The following is a 21,749-nucleotide window of genomic DNA, read 5'->3' as shown; positions in this document are numbered from 1 at the left end:
TAGAACATAGTGTTTTTTAAGTCCTATAGGTAGGTGCACGCGCTAAGCCGGCCTTCGGAGCCGCTCCTGTGCCACTGACAGTCAGCCATGATGGAGGATAGGTGGCGGGAGGGGGGGGGGTGTTAAAAAGACTAGAAGTCAACAACAAAGGCTACCCCCCCTCTCCATGCCCCACCAGAAGCCGATCCTCCGAACCTTTGTCAGCACTGATCTGAAAGGGGAGGCTGATGATTTACAATCTGCTCCGGCGCTAAGCTTGTTTTCCACAATACACACAGGCAGGTAAAATGATGTGGACCCCCCCCCCCCCCCTCCAGTGTGATAATAGAGAAGTTTAAGTCTTGAACTTTGTGGTGGATGGAAAGAAAAAAAAAACATCTTCTTTCTTCTTCTCGGCACATTTCAATTCCTGTTAATTCAGCCAACCGGCGGCGGTGGAGAGGACCGAAATTAAAAAGCTGTCTACTAGTTCTCTGGAGGGTTCATGCTCTGCCCCGGCGCCTGGGAGGAAACGCTGTCGTTCCCCTTCATTCACGCACACACACACACACACACACACACACACACACACACACACACAAATATAGGGAAACACACACAAGAATCAGGAAATACACACACCGTCCTCCTCTCACACTGGCATTCTATTCCCATAGTCCAAGTTTCAACCTCATCATATTCTGCACATCTCCATTATTAAAGCGAAGATGAAAAAAAAAAGAAGGCACTCCCAGGACAAGGGGCTTTTTAATATACTTCACATTCCAGCGGTTATCCGGCGAGGGGTGGCAGTGAAACGTCACTCTTCCGTCGGGAGCGCCGGAGCTCCGTCTCCAACCAACCGGCTGATTTGCGCGCCGGATCTCATTTCGGCTCCTTCGGAAAACGACGGCGGCGCTAAAGCAAGCGAATCCAAAACACGACGGCCGTGACTGACTGCAGGTAATCCGCCGACTGTAAAACCTCTGAGGCGGGACCCCCCTTCTGGAGCGCCGAGGGGGCCCCTGCGTCATGATGGCTGCCCGTCCCCCCTGTTTGTTATCATTTTCCTTTGGAGGAAGGATAATGTGGGTAACGCGCCGGGCATCAGGTGTCACAGTAACTGAGCTGACATACGTTGGTATGAGGGATATGAGAAATACAGCCTTCTTTACAAGTCTTTTGCTGTTGAATCTTAAAAACTTATCATTACCTTTAAAAAAAAAAAAAGTGAAAAATTAGGCTTTTGGGTAATACAATTTCATAACACTTTTTCTTGAAGTGCATTGAGATGCATTAGAAGCCTAGATAAACTTTTCTTACAACATAATCATCAGACAAACATCAGTAAATGACATTCCATTTAATGTCATTAACTATGCAGTTGACTATACAGTGTTTACTATACTATGATCTGATCATAAAACTTGTCATTAACTCACAATGTGTTTATAATCCACTTATGATTCATTATAATGCAATGAGTGCCACTTCAAGGAAAGTGTTACTAATAATGCAAATCTACAATTTTCTTGCATCAAGCATCATTATCTTGATAGTAGTGGAGTGATCTGCTTCATTTCAAGGTATTGTCTCATGTTCCTAGCCCTCAAAACAGATGAAACTGCATTGAAAACATATGAAATTATCTCACCCCTATGGCATTTTTTCCACTTATTTGAGAGGTGCAATAAGTATTTTTACTGTCCCAAAGCACAAAATGACCATAATACATCTGCAAAGGTTGATAAGGTTGTTGATAGCGACTCAATGATTACTTGGCCAGGTACTGAGATTTCTGGCTTTCAAAAGTCACTGTAGATTTTTTTGCAGTGTAAGCACACCCCGTTTCTGACAGGCCTATCCACCTCGCTCCCTCCTTATGTACAATTAGCCTAAACAGCGATTATCGCACGGTGACAGTTTCAGTTTCGAGCGCTCAGTCAAATCTGAGATGCTTTATGCTTGAGCATAAAGCAGCCTGTTATTTGCGAGGGTGCGTTCTGTCAAAGGGGATCAGTGTTCGAACGGCGATGTCTGAATATGACACTGGAATTGATGCCAAATGAAGCTTATGCTAATCGATGGTAATGTGCGGTGTCGTGTCATGTATGCACAAAGCTATCAAGGAAACGTGGGCAGACGGGATGACAGAAGGCTGGCTCTGCCCTCGACAGCCTGTTTAAGGCTTTAACATGTGAGTGTGTGACCGTGTGTGTGTGTGTGTGTGCCTTGACAAGTGTGTGGAGTTCATTATCGCGAGGGCTGTGTCCTCTTGAGCACAGATGAAGTCCAGAGGCATTCAGCTCAGTCTACTGTTGAGGAGGCGCCCTCTCTATCCTGCACTCCTTTATTCTTCTCGCTCTCTCTCCCTCTCTCTCTCTCTCTCTCTCAAGACACCCATCTTCCAAAAAAACAATAAAGGAGAAGGAGTGGGGGCTCCTGGCAAACAGACCAAAGCAGAGGGGAGGACAAGACGGAGGCATAGGAGGCTCAGGGAGGGGAGACGAGAGAAAAAGAAGAGAGAAATCGCTCCTCGACTCCCACCATTGTCTAGATGTAAATTGGACCTGATCAAGATTCCACTAGCATCCTAACCAGCAAGTTCAATCTGCAAAGAGTGAGCAGAGAGAGAGAGAGAGAGAGAGAAAGAGACATACAGAGAGAGAGAGAGAGACATAGGGAGTGTAAAAGAGTGAGTCACATAGACAGACATGCAGAAACACAGAGAGAGACAAAGACAGAGATTTGGCTGGAGTGGGAACAACAAAACCGCCACTTTAGTCCCAATAAGGCAATGAAAAGAAGAGGAAGGGGGCGGATTTACTTGAGAGCAAGAGCACACACACCCACACACCCACACACACATCCTAATTTTAACACTGCGAACTTACAGCTTGGTTTTTGTCGTAACTCTGTGTCGTAGTCCCACTTTGTTGCAAAGAATTTGTGTCTGGGAATGTGTCAGGGTTTTTTTGGGTGTTGTGAACACGCTTGGCCCTGATTTCACCCCTCAACTCCTAAACCGTTTCACAACTCCCTCCGGCCCCTCAGGTAAAGGCCAACTGGAGGTTGACCTGTTGCCCTTCCCTTTTTCCCTTGATTTACTGGAATGGGATATCTGGAGATAGGATCATCCCGCATCAACCTGAACCCTGACTGGGCCAGAACGAGGCCCTGGAAGCCAACGGGATTAAAAAGGACTCCGGGAAATTCCACTGGGAATTTTTCTGTCCTAGGCGTGGATCCAAGGCCTGATCAAGTTCATTTTATAGAGTTGTGTGTGATGAGGGAAAAAGAATATTGGTGTGAGTTGAGTTGGCAGTGCTCCATCCACCTTTTGCTCAAAGGTAACTTGAACAGAACAGCAATTGCTCAAAGGAGTATTCAGAAAAGCAGTACATTCGTGAGGAATTACCTCTAGACAAAGCCAAGAACAACCACCCATACATTTCTAGCTGCAAGCACACATCTCATCAAATCCATAAGCAATACAAATCTACACTAAAACCAAAGACAGGTTTTGTTTGACCTTTGGAGGAACATTAGACATTCACCTCATTCGTCCTAGAGGTAAGAGAGGGAAGCAAATATTTGCGGGCAGCCAATGAAAGACTGATGACATTTTCCATTTTCTTGCTCAAACTGAACGCATCAGAGCACCGCATGCTGCAACTTGTCCTAGGCTGTTGACGGATGTCGTTGCATTGATAACCTCTAGCTGCTCAAATACAGGGTGTCCTGAAAAGTGTGGAATCGTGCAGTAACACAATGTATTTTTTCTTGCTGCAAGTGGAGACTGAGGCACGTCATTAACATATCGATTTTGCTCTCTGGGGCAACCAGAAGGAAAATGTTTAGTCTGTGAAAATCCTAAACCAGCAGCATCTGCAGTAGCACATTACTAATGTCTATCCAGCTGTCAATCCAGAACTGCTTTGTCAGATACAGAGAAACGTACAGTGGTATTCGGTTTCCAACCGTGTCTGGACATTGGTGGTCAGCATGTTGAGCACATTCTATGAAGGAATCAGTGATTTCTAGGGATTAGGGCTGTGCAAAAAAATCGATACTGCTGAGTATTGCAATATTTTTTTCCACGATACTGTATCGATTTTCCAGCCCCTCATATCGATACATTAAAAAAAATTATTCATGTTTTAAACGGATTTAAAATGTCCTTAAATTTCCCTCAAATCCCTTTGAATTAAATAGTTTTGACTCAATTTGTCAATATGTTATCAATATGTGATGTACAGATTAGACTACCCAGGTGCAGGGCAGGAATTAACGTATACCACAACCAATTAACAGCTAATTATTAATTAAACTGAGAGGGAGAGAGAGAAGCCATCGCTAACTGCTAAGCTATCGCTAACTGCTAAGCTAAGTAACTAGCAGATCTGAAAAGCGTGTAAACAACTGTGGGATTAGTGAGAAAGTCACTAAAAGGAGAGAGCTATGAGTGCTTGAGCAGAACTAGTGTAAGTTTAAACGTACAGCGGGTAATTAGCCGCTGTAATGAAGAATATAGCAAAATTAACTGGGTTGAGAGCAGCAAAAACGCTGTAGCAGTAGCAGTAGCCTGCATATGAGGCGTTTAGGGAACATCGGTAAACTGTAGCGTCTACTGATAGTCTGCATGAGGCGTTTAAGGGACATCTGTAATTTACAGAAAATAACCTGGGTTACACTTACGTTATCGTGTGTTACTGGACATGTAACTAACTTTTTAGTCTGAGCCATCTTACATATGTGCTGTATCACACTGCAGCACTTAATTTTTCTATTAGGATATTTATTTTGTTGAGGAAAAAGAACTGAAAAAAGGATTTTAATAACCATTGGTTTTGGCCTTGGTGCCCTACATTTTGGCCTCGATGTCCCAATAAATTTGTATTTATCAAAGGCCAAAGTGGCCTTGCCCTAAAAATGACTTAATTCCAGGCCTGCAGGTGGTACACAGCAAGTTGTATTTTCAGCTCTATTTTTAAATTTTCAGTAAATTATGTAGAGTATTGCAATGTATCGCAATATGTATCGTATCGCAATGTATCGTGATACAATCGTATCATGACCCATGTATCATGATACGTATCGTATCGTGAGGTCCTTGCCAATACCCAGCCTTACTAGGGATGGGACGATATATCGAAATTCAATATATCACAATGCAAAAATGTGACAATACGTATCGTGGAACCCCGTATTGAGCATCGTATCGTGAGATAAGTATATCATACCATCCCTAGTGATTTCCATATGATCCCAGACTTTTCAGACACCCTGTATGACCCTGTAAGGTCTTTCCTTACGCAGGCCGAAGTTGAGAGTCCACAAAGCCTGTTGAAAAACTATGACAGCAAGAGCCTAAACTCTGCACACTCTACGCCTCCATCCATCTCAGTCCTCATATTTCTCTGAGAGCCCACTCCAATATGTCTGGCTTCGAGTGCTCTTCCAGGGGACGCCTCCATCCTCTCGCAGAACAGAAAAACTATCATTCACGAAAGATGGATGTAGAAACTTTTTTTGTGTTGCTCTCACGGTAACGAGAGAATTTTATGGCATTTCAAAATGGCTGACAGCGCTGTATGGTAATACGGCCGCACTCCCTGTGTAATACAAGGGGCTTTGGAGTGACAATGAGGGGGAAGACGAGGCGGATCTGGGCATACCTCTGGCAATAGCTCTCAGTCTGTGATGGAACTTGTTCCCTCAGGCCAAGCCGCGCTCAGACTCCGTGCTTCTGCTGGAAAAATGCTGAGAGCTGCCTCATGGCACTGGTTCTAAGACTGTTTCTCTTCTCGTGTGGGCTTCCCTCACACTACAGGAGTGAGGCAAAAGCCATGAAAGTAGGCTTTCAGAATACACATAATGTATGCGCTTTTATTCGGTTCTTTGATAGTCTATATACCCTGATGTGATACACAGAGAGCATGTGATACATCAAGGGAGAGTAGTTTTGTGCATTTTGGTGAAATATGCGCACATGTAAAGCACAAGAGGGGCCACTGCAATTGTTATGGTTTCTACGAGATTTCTTGAACTATTTCATCGTCCTACACCTGTATTTCTTACCACGTCATTCTCTCTGCTCTTTCTTTCTTCTCACATTCACTTTCTTATCCAACTAGTTCACTCTCTCATCTCTTGTCATTCACCCGGCCTCTCTTTCGTTCTTTCTCTCTCTCTCCCTCTCATTTTTCCCCCATACACTTGCCTTTCTGCAGTCCTTCCCCTCTCATTTCACTGGCTCCAACTTTTCCCCAACCTCATGTTATTCTCTCTGCCTCTCTCTCCCTTTTCTTCCTCTTACTCTATTTGCCCTTTTCCCTCTTTCCCTTCCTTCCTCCCTTCTTCCTCCTTCTGTGCCTCTCCGTCTGTTCCCAGCTCCCTCCATCACTCACGCTCTTTAATCTTGGACTTTACCTCTCTTTCCTTTCTCTCTCTCTCTCTCTCTCTCTCTGGTATATTACTGGGCAGACTTTCTCTGTTGCAGAGCTGTTTTCACTCCTCATAGCTGTGCTCCATCCTTCACAGTCTGAACAAAATGGGTTTAATAGTATATAATACCAGAAAATGGTTCTTTATGGTTCAAGAACTGAGTTCTTTATTCTGATTTGCCAGTTTGTATGCTTGCCAGAAGGGCTAGCATCTCCATGTGCTGAAAACCCTACAGAGACTGTAGGATTTTCATTTGGTCCTGATAAGGTAAGTCATGTCATTTTGCAACATATGATTGATTGATTTAGGTTTTGCATATAGTTTGTTGGACTTCTTTGGTGCAAGAGGGCTTATGCTGTGTTCACGTCATATCGGATCTACTGAAAATACAAGCTGTTGACTGGGAAGTCCATTCATGTCAGCCTCCTATTGGTCATTACCACTAGGATGTGGGATTTTTTTGTAGGCTCCAATATCTCCCACTTGGCGTCATGAATTACTCAAGTGTATCAACACAGGTGGCAAACATGGCAGCGAATCCACCCATGTTGGCAGTCCATGGTAATAAAAATCAAAATTATCAGTGTTCAGTGTTTCCTCTAGGATTTTTTTTAGCAGCGGGGGGAAAGGGTTTTGTTGTACCTGGGTGGTGCGCGCGCGGTCGGAGTGAATATCAATAGGTAATTAAAAAATATGAAATAAATTGACACTTGATTGCAAAACAAACTCTAGAACATACTCCACTCTCCTCACTTTCTACCCTCTCTCCTGCTTCACTCTGCTCTCCTGCTCCACTCGCCTCCACTACTCCTGCCTGTCTACTTGTCTAATAAGGTTACATTTTAGAATGAGTAACGTTAGAATTCTCTCACATCACAAATATTTGATCACGCAACCAGTAAGAACATTAAAATATTGTAGTAGCCACCACTAACGTTACATATTTTAGAACCAGAAGGCATTTCTTTCCCTTCAAAACTTCGGGGCATAGCTAAGAACCTTGAGCCCCTCCCTAGCTAAAGTAAAGTTACCTGACTATCTTCCTCATCGACATCAGGCATCTTTCTCTTCTTGGAGAAATATTTTAACAAACTCATCTGAAAATGCAATCAGGAATATTTTAATACATTGCTTATATAAACATCGTTGGCAATTATTTTACCAACATTTATGGTTGCGTTCACACAGCGTTTTTTCCCCAACCGCCAGCGCCCTTTTCTCATTAAAAGTAACGGGAAGCGGCCGCAAGGCGCACAAAAGGCGGCCGCTCCCGAAAAGCGCTGCAGCGGCGTTTTTTTTCGTCAGAATGGAGCGCTTTCAAAAGTTGAGAAATGTTTTTGTTTTTTTAGTTGAGAAATGTTCAACTTTTCAGAAAAGCGCCGGGTGACGTGAACCGCTTTTTCCCAGCCGACCAATCGCGATGACAGAGACGCCGGCCGTTTCCCATAGCAACAACAAATATGGAGAAAGTGAAAGTGCCGGTGGAGAAATTGGACGTTGTAATAAGTGAATTTCTGTTACTGCAACAGCGATCGAAAGGCAGTATGGATTATACTGGACATGTATTGGAAATATCTGGTAAGCCTTTGCTTGTTGCACAACACTGTTCTGTCTGCTAGAAGTGAACCAGCTGGTTAGTGAGCTAGCAGCTGCTCAGCTAACGTCAGGTGACGTTGCCGTGATCCGCTTCTTATTTCTCCTCACAAAAAGCGCTCCAGGCAGTGCTTTTTCCACATCAAAAAACGCTATGTGTGAACGCAGCCTTTTAATCTACCTTTCTCTCTCTTCTCTTTCTTTTTCTCTTCTTTCTCTCTCTCCCTCTCGCCTCGGCCGGGTGTCGCCACATGTCGCCACTTCTGTATCCGTCGTTTCAAATTAAAAGCCCTCTGCAGAGTCGTGTAATTACGACTTCATGACATTTCATAAAATTCTGAAGCAGCGGCGGCAATAATGTCCACACTATATAATCAATTCTACCTTCAAAAAGTTAGCGATATCTGCTGCAGTTCATTTATGGTTTAAATTGATAAATCAAAATGATTCTGGATGTGCTGTTCCAATGAGTTCAACACATGAACATTTCCAAGTTATAGCAAGATGTCATTCCGTTCTTCCACTTCTTTCTATATGTGAACACAGAATACATCTTTTATTGACAATGTAATGTTATCATAGTAGGCTTTGCATGGTAGCAGTAATGTTAGTATAAGTTATTATTGGAGATTTTATTTTGTCATCGTTATATTTTCAGGTAGCTTTTCAAAACTTGAAAATGTGGCGACTGTTGTTTTGTGAGCTTTTTGTTTTTTAGTGGTCAGCCGTAGCCAGTCACCATTGTTGACTGTCTTGGCTTAGTAGTAATCTAGGCAGGTTGTCTGCCACAATGCTCACAGCTGGCAAGCATGTAACTAACATTAAGTTAGTTTGTAGTGGTTCATTTGAACCCAATGGCTGGATGTTGAACCACTACCCTAACCAAAGAAACCCTTGAGTTGAAGAACCCTCCTTTTTCTGTGAAGTGGGGTTTTCTACAGGTGGCTTGTATGTGCCCATTCAACTTCAATAGGGTAGGCTTCACTGCCCATGGAACCACAGTCTGATCAGTCACACATTACTGTGGAGACTGTGGTTTGTTGAAAGACAGCTAGTTGAAATGTGTGAGAGGTGTAGAGTTATGCATATAAAAAGAAAAGAAAAAGGTAAAAACAATCACAGTGGCTAGGTCAAAGACAGCAAGTCACACTTTGTGTGTGTGTATGTCTGTCTAATTGATTGTGTGATTCTAAAGAGTCTGTGAAGTGTGTGTCTGTGTCTGTGTGTGTGTGTGTGTGTGTGTGTGTGAGTGTGTAGGTGCACACACACACACACCTACACACTCAAGCTACTGAGACATCCCCTGCCAGATATCTCTGTTTGTCTCTGAAAGCCATCACTTCCTTGTCATTGTTGGCTAAAACAACATGGGCAGGCCTAGTGCCTCCACTCCAGCCAGACAAATCTGTCGGCCTAGATGGGCGCGCAGCAGGAGAGAGAGAGAAAGAGAGAGGGGCGCGCAGTAGGAGAGAGAGAGAGAGAGAGAGGGAGAGGGAGGGAGAGAGAGAAAGAGAGAGAGAGATTCCTGAGAGGCCTCACAGAGCAGAGGCCAGGAGAGTGTCATCTCAGGGATTTCTCAGCAGTCACACGCTCACACACACACACACATATCATACACATCATACTAATTCTTCCCATCTATAACTGACATGAATACAAAACACCTTAGAGAAGGTGACATTAACTCTCCAAAGTGGTAATCACTGTTCCAGGTTCAATCTCCGGAACAGCCAATGATGTTTCCATCAACAGCCATGAGTCCTGTCAATGTGAGCAAGACACTTCAACCCTACCTACTTATTCATTGTAAGTCACTTCAGATAAGAACATCTGCTGAACTATCTAAATTGCTAAAAAAAATCACTTCTGTTAATACTTGAGGAAGCAGAGAAAGAGGGTTAGGGTTAGGGTTAGTGATGTGGAATTAGGTCAGCGGCTGGTGTCAGGTCTGCAAGCGCTGCACCTGGTTGTTAGGACTATGACAGCTTTACAGGCCATGGGATTCCAGTCTAATTACAGGTGGACCCACTTTGAGATGGGAGCACTGGGAGGAGGAGGACTGTGAGAACAGAGAAGACGAGGAGGAGAAGGGGAGGGGGGCACCGAAATATTTAGGGACAGTTTAACACTCGTAAAAGAGGCAAGAGTGGAGACATAAAACTCAAACCTTGATGGGTCAACACAACTGTCGTATATCAGCCCGGCCTGCCGCTGCCGCGAAGGTGCAGAGTGAAACACCGAAACATCAGAGACGGGGCAACCGCATCGTGGTGTAAGCATAAGGAATGACATGTCCAGCACCGCGTGATGACAGACGGACACATGTGCAGGTTACGATGCAGAGAGACAGGCATGCGGACCATCAGAACGTGAGAACGCGAGTGAGGAAGACACTTGAAGACGTGAAGAAAAGCAAACAGATACTGGCGGAGAAGTCTATAACCTTTCCCCAAGCAAACCTTGAGGACCAGTCACAAGGGAGAGGGGGGGGGGGTGTTCATCCTGGGTTCACAATGATGGTCGGTCAACGGAGAGATAGATGAGGGGGAGGAGAGGAAGCGATGGAGACGGGAGTGTCGGCCGAGGAGCAAAAGAGCACGGGAAAAGCCTGCGTATCCCTAATTGTGAGTGTTTGTGAACGTGGGACCACCGACTGTCCAGTCTCCCCTACATCCTGTATGTGCAGCATTGTAATATAGACCATGTTAACTCAGGCTATGGGTGGGATAAGATTTCAGTTCACCACCACAGGCAAGCTTTATGTGATCCATTATGACTTTAGCATCTCAGCGCAGTCTAAGCTTTTAAAGGAGGCTGGAGTTCAACAGCTAGCTTCAAGATGTAGCTTTTGCTGCAACAATCAGATAGTATCACAAGCAACACGCCAAACTCGGCACATCATTATCCTCTTTTCCATAACAGGGCCAAATGGAATTCCTTAGGGCCGGGTCCAACTTACGTAAAATATTTATAAAGCAATAGGGATGGGACGATATGCTCACGATATGATTCGATACGGGATAGGTTCACGATTCAATACAACCACAAAACGATGTAATACATAAAAGTTCAATGACAACAAAGTCTGACTGTGCAAATAATATAATTTCAATAGATCCACGCCTCATTTGTGATTACTACAGCAGAATAAAATATCACAATTCATTTTTCTGTCCCATGATACGTATTGTCACATTTTTGTATTGCGATACATTGAATTTCGATATATCGTCCCATCCCTATAAAGCAATATGGAAAATACTGTTTCTTAGAAATTAAAGACTGGCATATAGAAGTAAGGCTTGTGGTGGCGTTGCGGTGGAACCAAGGGTAGCAACATTATATTACTGACTAGGGCTGCAACTAACGATTATTTTCATTGTCGATTAATCTGTCAATTATTTTCTCGATTAACCGATTAGTTGTTTGGTGTATAAAATGTCAGAAAATGGTGAAAAATGTCGATCAGTGTTTCCCAAAGCCCAAGATGACGTCCTCAAATGTCTTGTTTTGTCCACAACCCAAAGATATTCAGTTTACTGTCATAGAGGAGTAAAGAAACCAGAAAATATTCACATTTAAGAAGCTGGAATCAGAGAATTTTGACTTATTTTTCTTAAAAAATTACTCAAACCGATTAATCGATTATCAAAATAGTTCGCGATTAATTTAATAGTTGACAACTAATCGATTAATCGATTAATCGTTGCAGCTCTATTACTGGCCTCATTGGCAGGCATATGGGCATTGGTGTGTAGCAGGTGCATAGCACGAGAAAACAGGAAACAAGCCCTGCAGGACGAGTTTAAATATTTACCAGCATCCGGTCAGTGCACTGCTAGGCCACATCCAGGGGGTGACTGAATGTAATTATTCTCAGAATTGGGTTCTTCCTGTTCAGCCCACCTTGGGGTAGTTGTGTATTGTTTCATTTCCATACATAATGTCTTGGGCTTTTCCTTGACATCTGCTTCAATTTAACCAGGAGGTTACCTACTCCCATCTGCACAGTCTTGTTAATTGGGTAAACGAAGGGTGAAAAAAACAAGCAGTAAATTCCCTAACTTGACCTGCTGAACTCTGATGACAATAGGAACGCTGAAATTTCTGTTCTTTAGGCCTGTAAGCCATATTTCATTCACGAAGGGTCACAAATACTTGTGTCAAAATGGTAAGATTGATTGATAAACTGGAAAGAAGTTCATTCTGAGAAGCATTTCACAATATCAGCTTACAATCGTCCCATCTTAAATACTGTTGGCAAATATTTCCATACTGTGCCAAGTTGACCCACCCATCATGAGACAGCTGACTGCACTCTATCACTGGGAAGACAACTTGGCAAACGCTAGAAATATTCAATTTAGACTTTTCTATTAAAAGCAGAAGCAAGTCATTTGTCTCTCATTAAAAAAGGTATTCACCAAGCCCTCCAAGTGAAAAAGAAATTCACATTTTCAGCTCATCTTTCCATCTATTTCCAGTACACAGTCCCTAATGCACTGCACAACTAAATTAACTTTCAGGGCCCGAAAAAGTCTTTGCATTTTTTTTTCCAGCCTTTCCTGTCTCTTGCCTTGTTTTCTCTTGATCCAAGCAGCGCTGGAGTGGCAGCTGACCTAAATACAAATCACATTAGGGCTTCTGCTATCACCATCGAGTCCCACCGCAACCCTTTTCTCTAACCCTGATGTTTTTGGCGTGTTGACAGTAAGTAGCCACACTCGCCGCAACAGCTGCCCTGCTTTGGAAATGCTGTCTTGGAGCTTGGAATTTTGTCACGGATCCAGGTCTCTGGAGGGAGCCCAGATCCCACGCAGACTGCAGCTCTGAGCTCTTTATGTCTGGGATGGAGGAGGGAGGTTTTCCGGGTCACTGTACATCCAAGACCCTGCTCGGAGCCTCCCAGGTCAGTTCCGCTTCCCTCTTCCTAAACAACAGAAGAGCTCAGCCAGGACTTTGAGACCAGCTAACATAACACCTTCCCCACAACTTCAGGTGCCTCAAAAGCTCACTATTTTTCCCAGAGTGTCACCTTCACCATCAAAGAACTGATGATTCTCCAGGTGCACTTTGGATCATGATGCGCTTGGCCAATAAACAATTTAGTGGTTTTTGCATGAATTTTGTTTAATGAGACCTAAATTGATAGACAGGTTGTAGAGGTCAGATAAAGAACTGAGACCTTGGAAATAATTACTTGGTTTAACCCCACTGTTGGAAGAGGTTCAGGGACAGCGCTGATGGAGACTTCAAGGCAATCCAAGAAATAGTTCTTTCAACTACCTGCACCACCTAAGGGTGCATTCAAGATCAAACCACTGCACATGAGCCATCGCATAAAAAACATCAAGACCTTTTGAGTGTCTTATGCCCTTAGGGAAGCCAGGTAAGAGGTGTAGCAGAGTTCATTGGAGTACAGAAGACATTGTACAGGTTCTTTACATATCAAGAGCCAAATGAAGTCATCTTCTGTCATTTGGAGTTGAGCAAGTCACAAACCAATACGTGACAACACTCAATGAATTAAGAGACCACTTTTTTGGGAGATCTGAGTTATATATTTGGACAGGCTAGATGTTATATTGTATGTGTATACATCGTGAGCATGTCAACATCTCACACATAGTGACAGGCATGTCACTACAGGTAGGTATCTCTGCGTACTATCAGTACCATCTAGGATTCTTATCAGCATGTGAGTGATACACTCCTGGTCTGGGCTGGGAGTCAAGCCAAGGTGAACAGACTGCGGTAAGTGGTCCATTCCTCCCTCGCTCTCTTCCATCTTTCATGGCTTTTTCATTTTGGAGCCCTTCATCGCTATGCCAAGCAGGCTCTCCGCTCTCGCATTTTTAATTAAAATCTAAAATGTGTAATAACTCTGGAGACTATGGGCTAGCTGGCAAACAGGTCCGTCGCTCTCGTTTCTCCCGTCAGTCCTTTGTCGCGTGTTTCATCAAAGCCTTCCATCCACTCAAGTAAGCATGTCTTTCCATTTATCCAATTCTGTTCACTTCACTGCATAAATGCCTTGACATAGGCCACATAGGGTACACCAATTGACAAAGGCTACGCCGTAGTACAAAAGCACTAAAGCACGCGTGCGCACACTCACACGCACTCTCAAACTATAATCCATACAAGAACCCTGAGAAAAAACTCCAATCCTTCAAGTCGGTCTTCTTGGATCCATAACTTCCCATGACTCCCAGAAGACAAAAGGCTGCTTGTGCAGACTTAGACGGGATAAAGACACAAGACCCTGGTGCTTTAGCTCAGTCACCTGGGTGGGGCTGGGAGTGTTCTCACACACTTTCCAGTGCCACAATAAAATGCCTCCCATATCCCCCTTTGGGATTACATACAAGCCAGACGTTTTTATTCGTGGGAAAGGCAAATATGGAATAGAACTCGGGTCGTCACGTTTCACTGCGCCGCGGCGATGTTCTTAATGGTCTGTAGAATTTCTTGGTCAGATTGATATATGAGGTAGTACAGCCTGATATTAAAACAATAAACTGTTAGAAGCATGAAAACTCAGGCTGGAATGCCGACATGCTCTTGGCATCACGTGAATCATCTTCCTGGGCTATGAGTCACTGATTAACTGTAGCTGTGAACTGACCCCTAAGACAAAACAATCCCGGGCTATCTCAAAGCAAACAATCCATTGCATTTTTCAAAAAGCCTTTTAACACAAGTCTGCTTTTGTTCTTCAGACAGGGGATTCAACTGCCTCCCAGATGAGATGGCATGAGCCTTGTGTGAAAAAAAAAAAAAAAAAAAAAATCGCAAAAAGATACTGCCGCTATGAATCAAGGTCCTCACTCTTCTCCGTTTTCCCCTTATCGTTCAATCATTACCTCCTCACATATCAGGATGGAGAGGAGAGGGAGGGAGGCGGCAGCCAGGTAGGGGCTTGTGCAGGTCGGGAATTCCAGGACATTCTGGGCCTCCTCCTTGCACAAACAGTGGGAAAAGAGCAGAACATTTTCCGGGGGGGGCCTTGGCTCATTCACCGTAGGAGAGTTGAAGGGGAGGATGGGGGGCTCAAACAGTCATCCCACATCCCACCCACCCCGAGGAGCATTCCAAAGGACTGTCTGCTCGCCCATCATTAACCGAGACCACCTGCTGGCAAATCAGGACCCCCATCACACTCTTCGCAAGCCTGGCTAACCCCATTACCGCCCCTTGAGCCTCTGGACTGCTGTACGTGCAGATCATAAAGAGCCGGCGGTATGTAGAATGGTAAAACACAGCTCATTAACATCCCATGAGGACTGTTTATTGTCCAGCCACCGCCGCACACTAGCTACACTCAGCGTGGCTAGTACTTAAATAGTTGCGGCACAATATGACTGGAATTTAAAATGGACAAAGAAATGATCTTTGTAACTGCAACCAGAGGCAGCTGTTGCATGACTGTGCACTGACTACTGACTGCCTCATCTCTAAGAAGAGAGAGAGAGAGAGACAAAAAAAAGGGAGAGGAAGAGATGAAGACAGAAGGAAGAAACAGCCCTTTGTTGCCGTCCTCCGACAGGGCCTTAAGGGAAAGACTTTGGCAAAGAGTCGAGTTGAAACAAAACCAGCTGATAAACACAGCGAGACAGATAAGATCTCCCTGTACGCTCAACACTTCTCCATCAATGGGGCTTCCTCTCATCCTAACCCCCCCTCCCCCCCTCCCCACACACCCCTACCTTTTCTCTTCATTGTCATTAACACGGCGGTGGAAAAGCAGAAATAACAATAAACACCAGGACAGTTTTTCATTTTGTCTGCTTTTTACAAAACCTGGAGACCCTGGCGTGCCGTTGAGCCTCGAATCCCCCCCCCCCCCCTTCATTCACTGTGAGAAACCATGACTTCATTGTGTTTCCAGAGACACGGCAAATGGCTCTGTTTGAATTTGACACATTATCTGACAACTCTGTGCGCAGCACAATTGAATGCGGTAACATTTCAGTGAATGGTAGCTGGAGGAGCAAACAAAGGAGGAGAGATTCGGTGCCAGGGGCCATCCGCTTATCGGGCCCCTGCAAGGTGCAAATTCAACAATGCGTACAATGTGCGTTCGAGGTTTAAGAGTTGCGCTATTTGCTATTTCCACTTCTTAATTCAGCCACAGACATGCCTGTAAGGGCCTCAGTAAGTAGAGATAAGACATTAGAAAATAGAAGAGGGGGGGTGTGGGGGGGGGGCTTTTGCATGGTAGTAAATATGGCATAAGGCGTTTTAAGAGCTCGCCGGCAGCGCAAGTGTTTACTGAGATCTTGTAAACACTCCTCTGGGGAAGGCGTTCTAAGGCAGATGAAAGCCTGTAGCCAAGTGATCCCACACAGGGCTTGAGTGGCCCCGAAGTGCCACCGCCCAGCGCGAAGACCACGGGAGGGGAGCGAGTGTGAAACATGATGCCTCGGGGCATCTATCTTTGCTTCGCACGTCTCTGATTGAAACGCCCGCAAATATGCCATGACAAACACAACATCCCTGGCATTCCGCGTCCGCACATGTACAAAGAATTCCTTCACGCCCCGTCTCGCGCGCTCTCTTCTCCCTTCACTTCGACATCACTCATCTTATTTTCCTCGTCCTCGGTGTCCCTTCTCAAAAACTCAACGGCTACGAGAGCGGCTTACACAAAGCCTTTTTTCTTCCGTCTCAGACAATGTGCCTCCCCGCCTAGCCCTCTGCCAGGCATTCCTGAGTCTATCCTAGCTATCGAAAATGTCAAGAATGAGGGGAAAGGAGAGGAGGGTACAATGAGCGCTGCGGCAGGTAGAGTCTTGTCCCGCTGTACTGACATCCCGCAGTCTCCAGGGAAGTGGTTGCACAGAGCGGATGGGATCTGACTTGACTCTCTTAATTAAAACTCTGCACTGGAGCGAGCCTCAAAGCTCATTCTCCACCGGATTGAGGCATGCCAGCTAATTATCTGGGCCAATTTCACCCCCAAAAAACAAACAGCGATTTCATCTGGTGGTTGAACCTGAGAGTTCTCCCGAGATGTTACTTATAGGTCAGTGCATGCATGTATAGGATATATAGTAGACTCCTGGGTCTTTCTAGGCATAGTGTAACACTCAGGATACAGGATTGATCATGAAGACTTTTGAGTGCATTTTCTTTTACTGCCATTTCTTTCACTGCAACACTAGATGAGCAAATTCCCTACATGAATCTAGAGTTTGTAGCTGCAGCTACAACTAGCCAGCCATCAGGTTATGTGAATTAAACCCTCTTCAAACACAAGGGGCCCCACAACAAAAAGGGCACATTCTAGACAGTTTGTTGGAGCCAAGAAACTCCCCTTTCCACAACAGGAATCAAAAAAGAAGAAAAGGGGGGCAGAATAAAAGGTTAGCAGTGCAGTGTTTCGTGCCTGGACAGACAAATAGAAGAAGTTTTATGTGTGTGCCAAATGCTACGAAACACCACAAACAAGCCTCATCCATTGGAATAACCTGCCACCCAGGTTCGTTCGGAGGAAAGCGCAGAGAATATATAAAGGCTGCAACTCTGGAACTCTGATTGCCCCAAAAAGTCTTTGACAAGGTGATTTGTGCTCTGAATGCATTTCCCCTGGTATTCCGGGCCCTCTTAAGTGCTGGATTCAAACTTTGAACCGCTGCCAGTATTGTCAAGCACCAGTAGGAGTCAAACAGCAGCAAGCCCTGCTCACTGGCATAAGTGGGGGCATGGGCCGATACAGTCTCGCAATCACGGTGGATGTTGAGATTTATTGGTCATGGCTGTACGGTTCTTCTCATAGTGCCTGACAAATGATTTCTCAACCAAAAAAGGATTGAGAGGAGTATTCAATTAGCCTGACTCTTATCGTGCTCGGGTTTTGGTATCTAAATCAAACTGACAAATAAAAAGCTGTCATGTCTAAAATGGATAACTCATCTCCATTTTTCCCCCTCCCAAACTCAGGAAGCCTCCTTGAAAACTATTTTTCAAGACGACATGTTTTCAAGCACGGACAAGTCTGATCTACTCATTCATTGCACAAGTCTGCCTCCTGCTACTGCATTCTCTGCCTCTGTGTAGTTTAATTAATATTAGAACACTGACCAATTCTGTCTTTCTCTTTAAAGTGAAGCCGAGATTTGACCATTAAAAACGGTGAGAACATGAGGGTCAGCTGTAAAAAAGAGTGGGGGAAATTGCGTCCCCTGTAAACATCTCAGGTTATGTGTGAGAGAGTCTTTAGCAGCTTCCTCTCTGACTTCATAAACTGGCCCGGTGACTAGGTGCAAAGGTCAGGAGTCGTCCCTCCGTCTAACTCAGCCGCTGTCCCGGAGGTGTTTCTCAGAGTTGGGCACACCCACCTCAAGGCTACGCCGACCTGAGAAAGGCTGGAGTTTCACCATGGCAACAAAGCTCCTAAAATGACTCAGGTGTCCCCATTTCATCGAGTGCTGGGAAACTTGGACTGTGTGAGCCTGGGGCTATGTAATTTCAGAACCTGCCGATATGTGAAATCCTTGCCACTTAAAGTGATTCACGATTACCTTGAGTCTTGGATCCGATACAAAATTCCTCACAGGCAACACACAGATGGCAAATCTTGAAACAACAAACAGTATATAGATTGGCTAAACAGTGAAGATACTTTGATTGTTGAAGCCCTACGAAACGGACACACTTTAACTCCTGTACATGGTTAGTTACCTTTCCTAGAATTCCTTTTTCTAGACTCGCAACAAGGTGTTCATCCCACCTAGAGGGTGTACCGATCACATAGGACATTTACTGTCTGCTATGCACTAAGAAGAAGGCCTCATTCTACTTGGTCCAGAATTAAGCAGGGACAACAAAATGGCTGCTTACCTTCCACGCAGTGCTCGACATCCTCCAGGTTGCGCAGGGTAATCCTCATCAGACTAGAGTTGAGCATCAGTTCGTTCTTGTGCGCCGGCCACATGATCTGCGTGGCCAAGTTGAGAAAGAATATACGAGTGTCGCCCGTGGCAACCTGGTTGTCGCAGATCCCGGGGTCGCCAAAGCCCCCGATCATCACCTTGTTGCCGCCGTCCAGGAGAATGTCGCCGTTGACTATGGTCTTCCCTTTCAGGTAGCGCCACACCCGGACCTTTAGCCGGATCACAGGAGAGAGACAGTACAGGTTTTAGCACTTCATTGAAACCACAAAAATACATCAGATTTCACTTTATTAGAAAATAACTCGATGCATGTCCTTGGAATGATAGGCTGATGTATTTCATGTGAGATTTCTGCATTTCTGCTTAAGTTCCTTGAGATCTTACTGTACATACACCTGTGTATGGGATGAATCATTCCCACATAGATTCTTTTGGTGGCCTACCAAAACATCAAACTGACACAATTGCATATTAACAGTGATTCTGTGCTGCATATACAAACTACACATTCCTTTACCAGGTTTGATCCTGTGTCTCATGTCCTGACACCGCCACAGATTGCCTAAGAACCTGTGCAAACCACTGTATGACATACATTCAGGGTTACTGCATCCGAGCAACTGCAGCAAAGCCTGCTGTATGTACAATACAGTCATGGGAAAGCTTGCCCTTTCGCTCCATGTTAGCTGTCTTGTCTCATTTCTGCAGTAGGCGGTGGTTTCCGTTTTCAGAACGAGAGCTGTGTGCCTCTAATCTACTCCATTCATCCATCATGGGACAGAAAGCAAGTCGATGCTGAGCAAAGAGCAGCGAGAGAGAGAGAGAGAGCTGACTTGCGCAGCCAAACACAACTTGTTTATTCTGACAGATTATAGAGTGGTCTACCACAGGTCTTCTGTGATGGTGCGAAAGTTAGTTGCAAAATGAATGGCCAGGGAATGGGGACATAGGAAGGAGGCAGTGTCATGACTGAAAATGTGCTTGTTTGAGGCTGTGGGAGGCTTTTTTCAGTGTGTGTTATTATGTGGTCTATTAGCCACAGACATAATAATTACAGCTGCTGAGTTCCTAATTTCTATTAAATCAGCTTTTATCACACTGTCACAAATGCTTTTAATAAAACTACTTGTGACACTGTAATGCATGGCTTTGCATCTTCATTGGTTTGGATACAAGCAGTGGCACTTGTCAAAACTCTCTACCGGGAATAAATCATATGATGGAATGTTATGAAAAATGACTTTAATATTCCTATAATATTCTTCTAGGGGCTTAGAGTGCGTCTACGGGACTCAACAGTGAGTTTATAGTGACTTTACGGAATCACCTATAGTATCACTTTAATATTCCTATGGGGACTTACAGTATCCTTCTAAAATATATTATAGGATTACTATAGTTTTCATAAGGGAGAATCTTCACTGGCTAGTAGCAGTTGTCAACAACACTATGTACAGAGAATAAATCATCTGGTGGAATATTATCTTTTATAGCTAGTGGCAAATGATAAGTTACAGGTTTTCACATTTCCAGTTACGACTGCAAATCAAGCGAGAGCTGCAGCCAGGGGCCAGTGAGGGGCCACTCTGCTGCTGCAACATGTTTGGGATGATTACATAGTCGGGTAGGCCTCCCCTGTAGCTATGTAATTGGTAAGTGGAAATAAAAAACACCCTCTATCTATTTCTGGATGCAAAGTGGATTTCATGTCATGTTTGCGTCCTCGCAACCGCTGCCACATGCGTACGGATGAATGAGTTTGTAAAATCAAGTTTTTCCAAGATAGTTGTTGATGCGAATGAGAGGTTTTGGGACACAAATCTCACTGGCAATGGCTTCTAGCAGCTAAATGAGGGTATATAGGGTTTATACTGGCTGATAATGTGCCTTCAAATACGCCACATTCATAAATTTCCTGCTAGTTTTCGTGGAAGAAGCAGGTGTATTTTTCCTTGTGGCGCCGCATTCCTGCACACTCAATGTCGGATAACGTACTTCTACTAGCATTTTTTCTGGTCGTTTTCGTCAACCTCATTCAAAAAAAAAAAAACTGACCTAGAGGGACATGTCTTACCTTGCAAGAGTACGTGTTATGCACCGGGTCCATGTTCATGATTTCCTCCACGGTGCCGGTCAAAACTATGTTGGCCTCCTCTTCCCTTTTCTCCAAGTCTTTCTCCGGGCAAGTTGCGGAGCAGCGCTGCCACAGCACGGCGACCAGCAGCGGCAGCAGCAGCGCGGTCCGGCCGGCCCACAGTCTCCGCTGAGAACCCATGACCGCCACACACGGATACAACACAAAAAAAGTAAACTTCCCTAGATTTCAATTTACCCCCCGGAGCCTTCCGCGAACAACTCCCAACTCTTTCGAATGTATAACGGGTTGAAATAGTGCACCGAGCCTCCTTTCCCCAACTTCCCTACGGACTATCAGTCTCTCTATCACTCTGCAGCCGAGCTCCCCGCATCTGCAGCCCGGGTTGAAGTCCCTCTCTGCCGCCGCCGGCTGGGAGAGCAGGAGGAAGGAGGAGAAGGAGGAGAAGAAGGAGGAGGAAGGGGCAGGGATATATCTCTCTCTCTCTCTCTCCAGGAATGCACTGCACTTCTCTCTCTCTCTCTCTTTCTCTCTCACATACACTCTTTCACAATGACGCTCCCCGGATTTGCATGCAATCTGAATTGCTGATCCGACAAGTGAGGGTGGTTGTCGTGGTGGTGGCGGTGGCGGAGGAGGAGGAGGAGGAGGAGGAGGACTGGGGGGGACCTGCGGGCTGGGATGCCTGCCTGCAGAAACTGGTGTCCAACGCCGCCCCCCGTCGGACAGACTGCGCC

At 44.9% G+C, this 21,749-nt stretch overlaps 1 protein-coding gene across 1 annotated transcript in view; it reads right to left on the bottom strand.

Annotated features, from left to right (window-relative positions):
• Positions 1-21,430, bottom strand: part of agrn (agrin) — a 247,780-nt gene extending 226,350 nt beyond the window's left edge. The window contains exons 1-2 of the mRNA XM_078288305.1: positions 20,992-21,430; positions 18,865-19,126 (exon numbers count right to left, since the gene is read on the bottom strand). Coding sequence (XP_078144431.1) covers positions 18,865-19,126; positions 20,992-21,192 — 463 coding nt within the window. The 5' untranslated portion in view covers positions 21,193-21,430. The remainder of the gene's footprint in view (positions 1-18,864; positions 19,127-20,991) is intronic.
• Between the last annotated feature and the right edge of the window lie 319 nt (positions 21,431-21,749).

The sequence above is a fragment of the Centroberyx gerrardi genome, chromosome 14 (assembly GCF_048128805.1).
Source record: "Centroberyx gerrardi isolate f3 chromosome 14, fCenGer3.hap1.cur.20231027, whole genome shotgun sequence".
Taxonomy (NCBI): domain Eukaryota; kingdom Metazoa; phylum Chordata; class Actinopteri; order Beryciformes; family Berycidae; genus Centroberyx; species Centroberyx gerrardi.
This window is presented reverse-complemented; position numbering and strand designations above follow the sequence as displayed.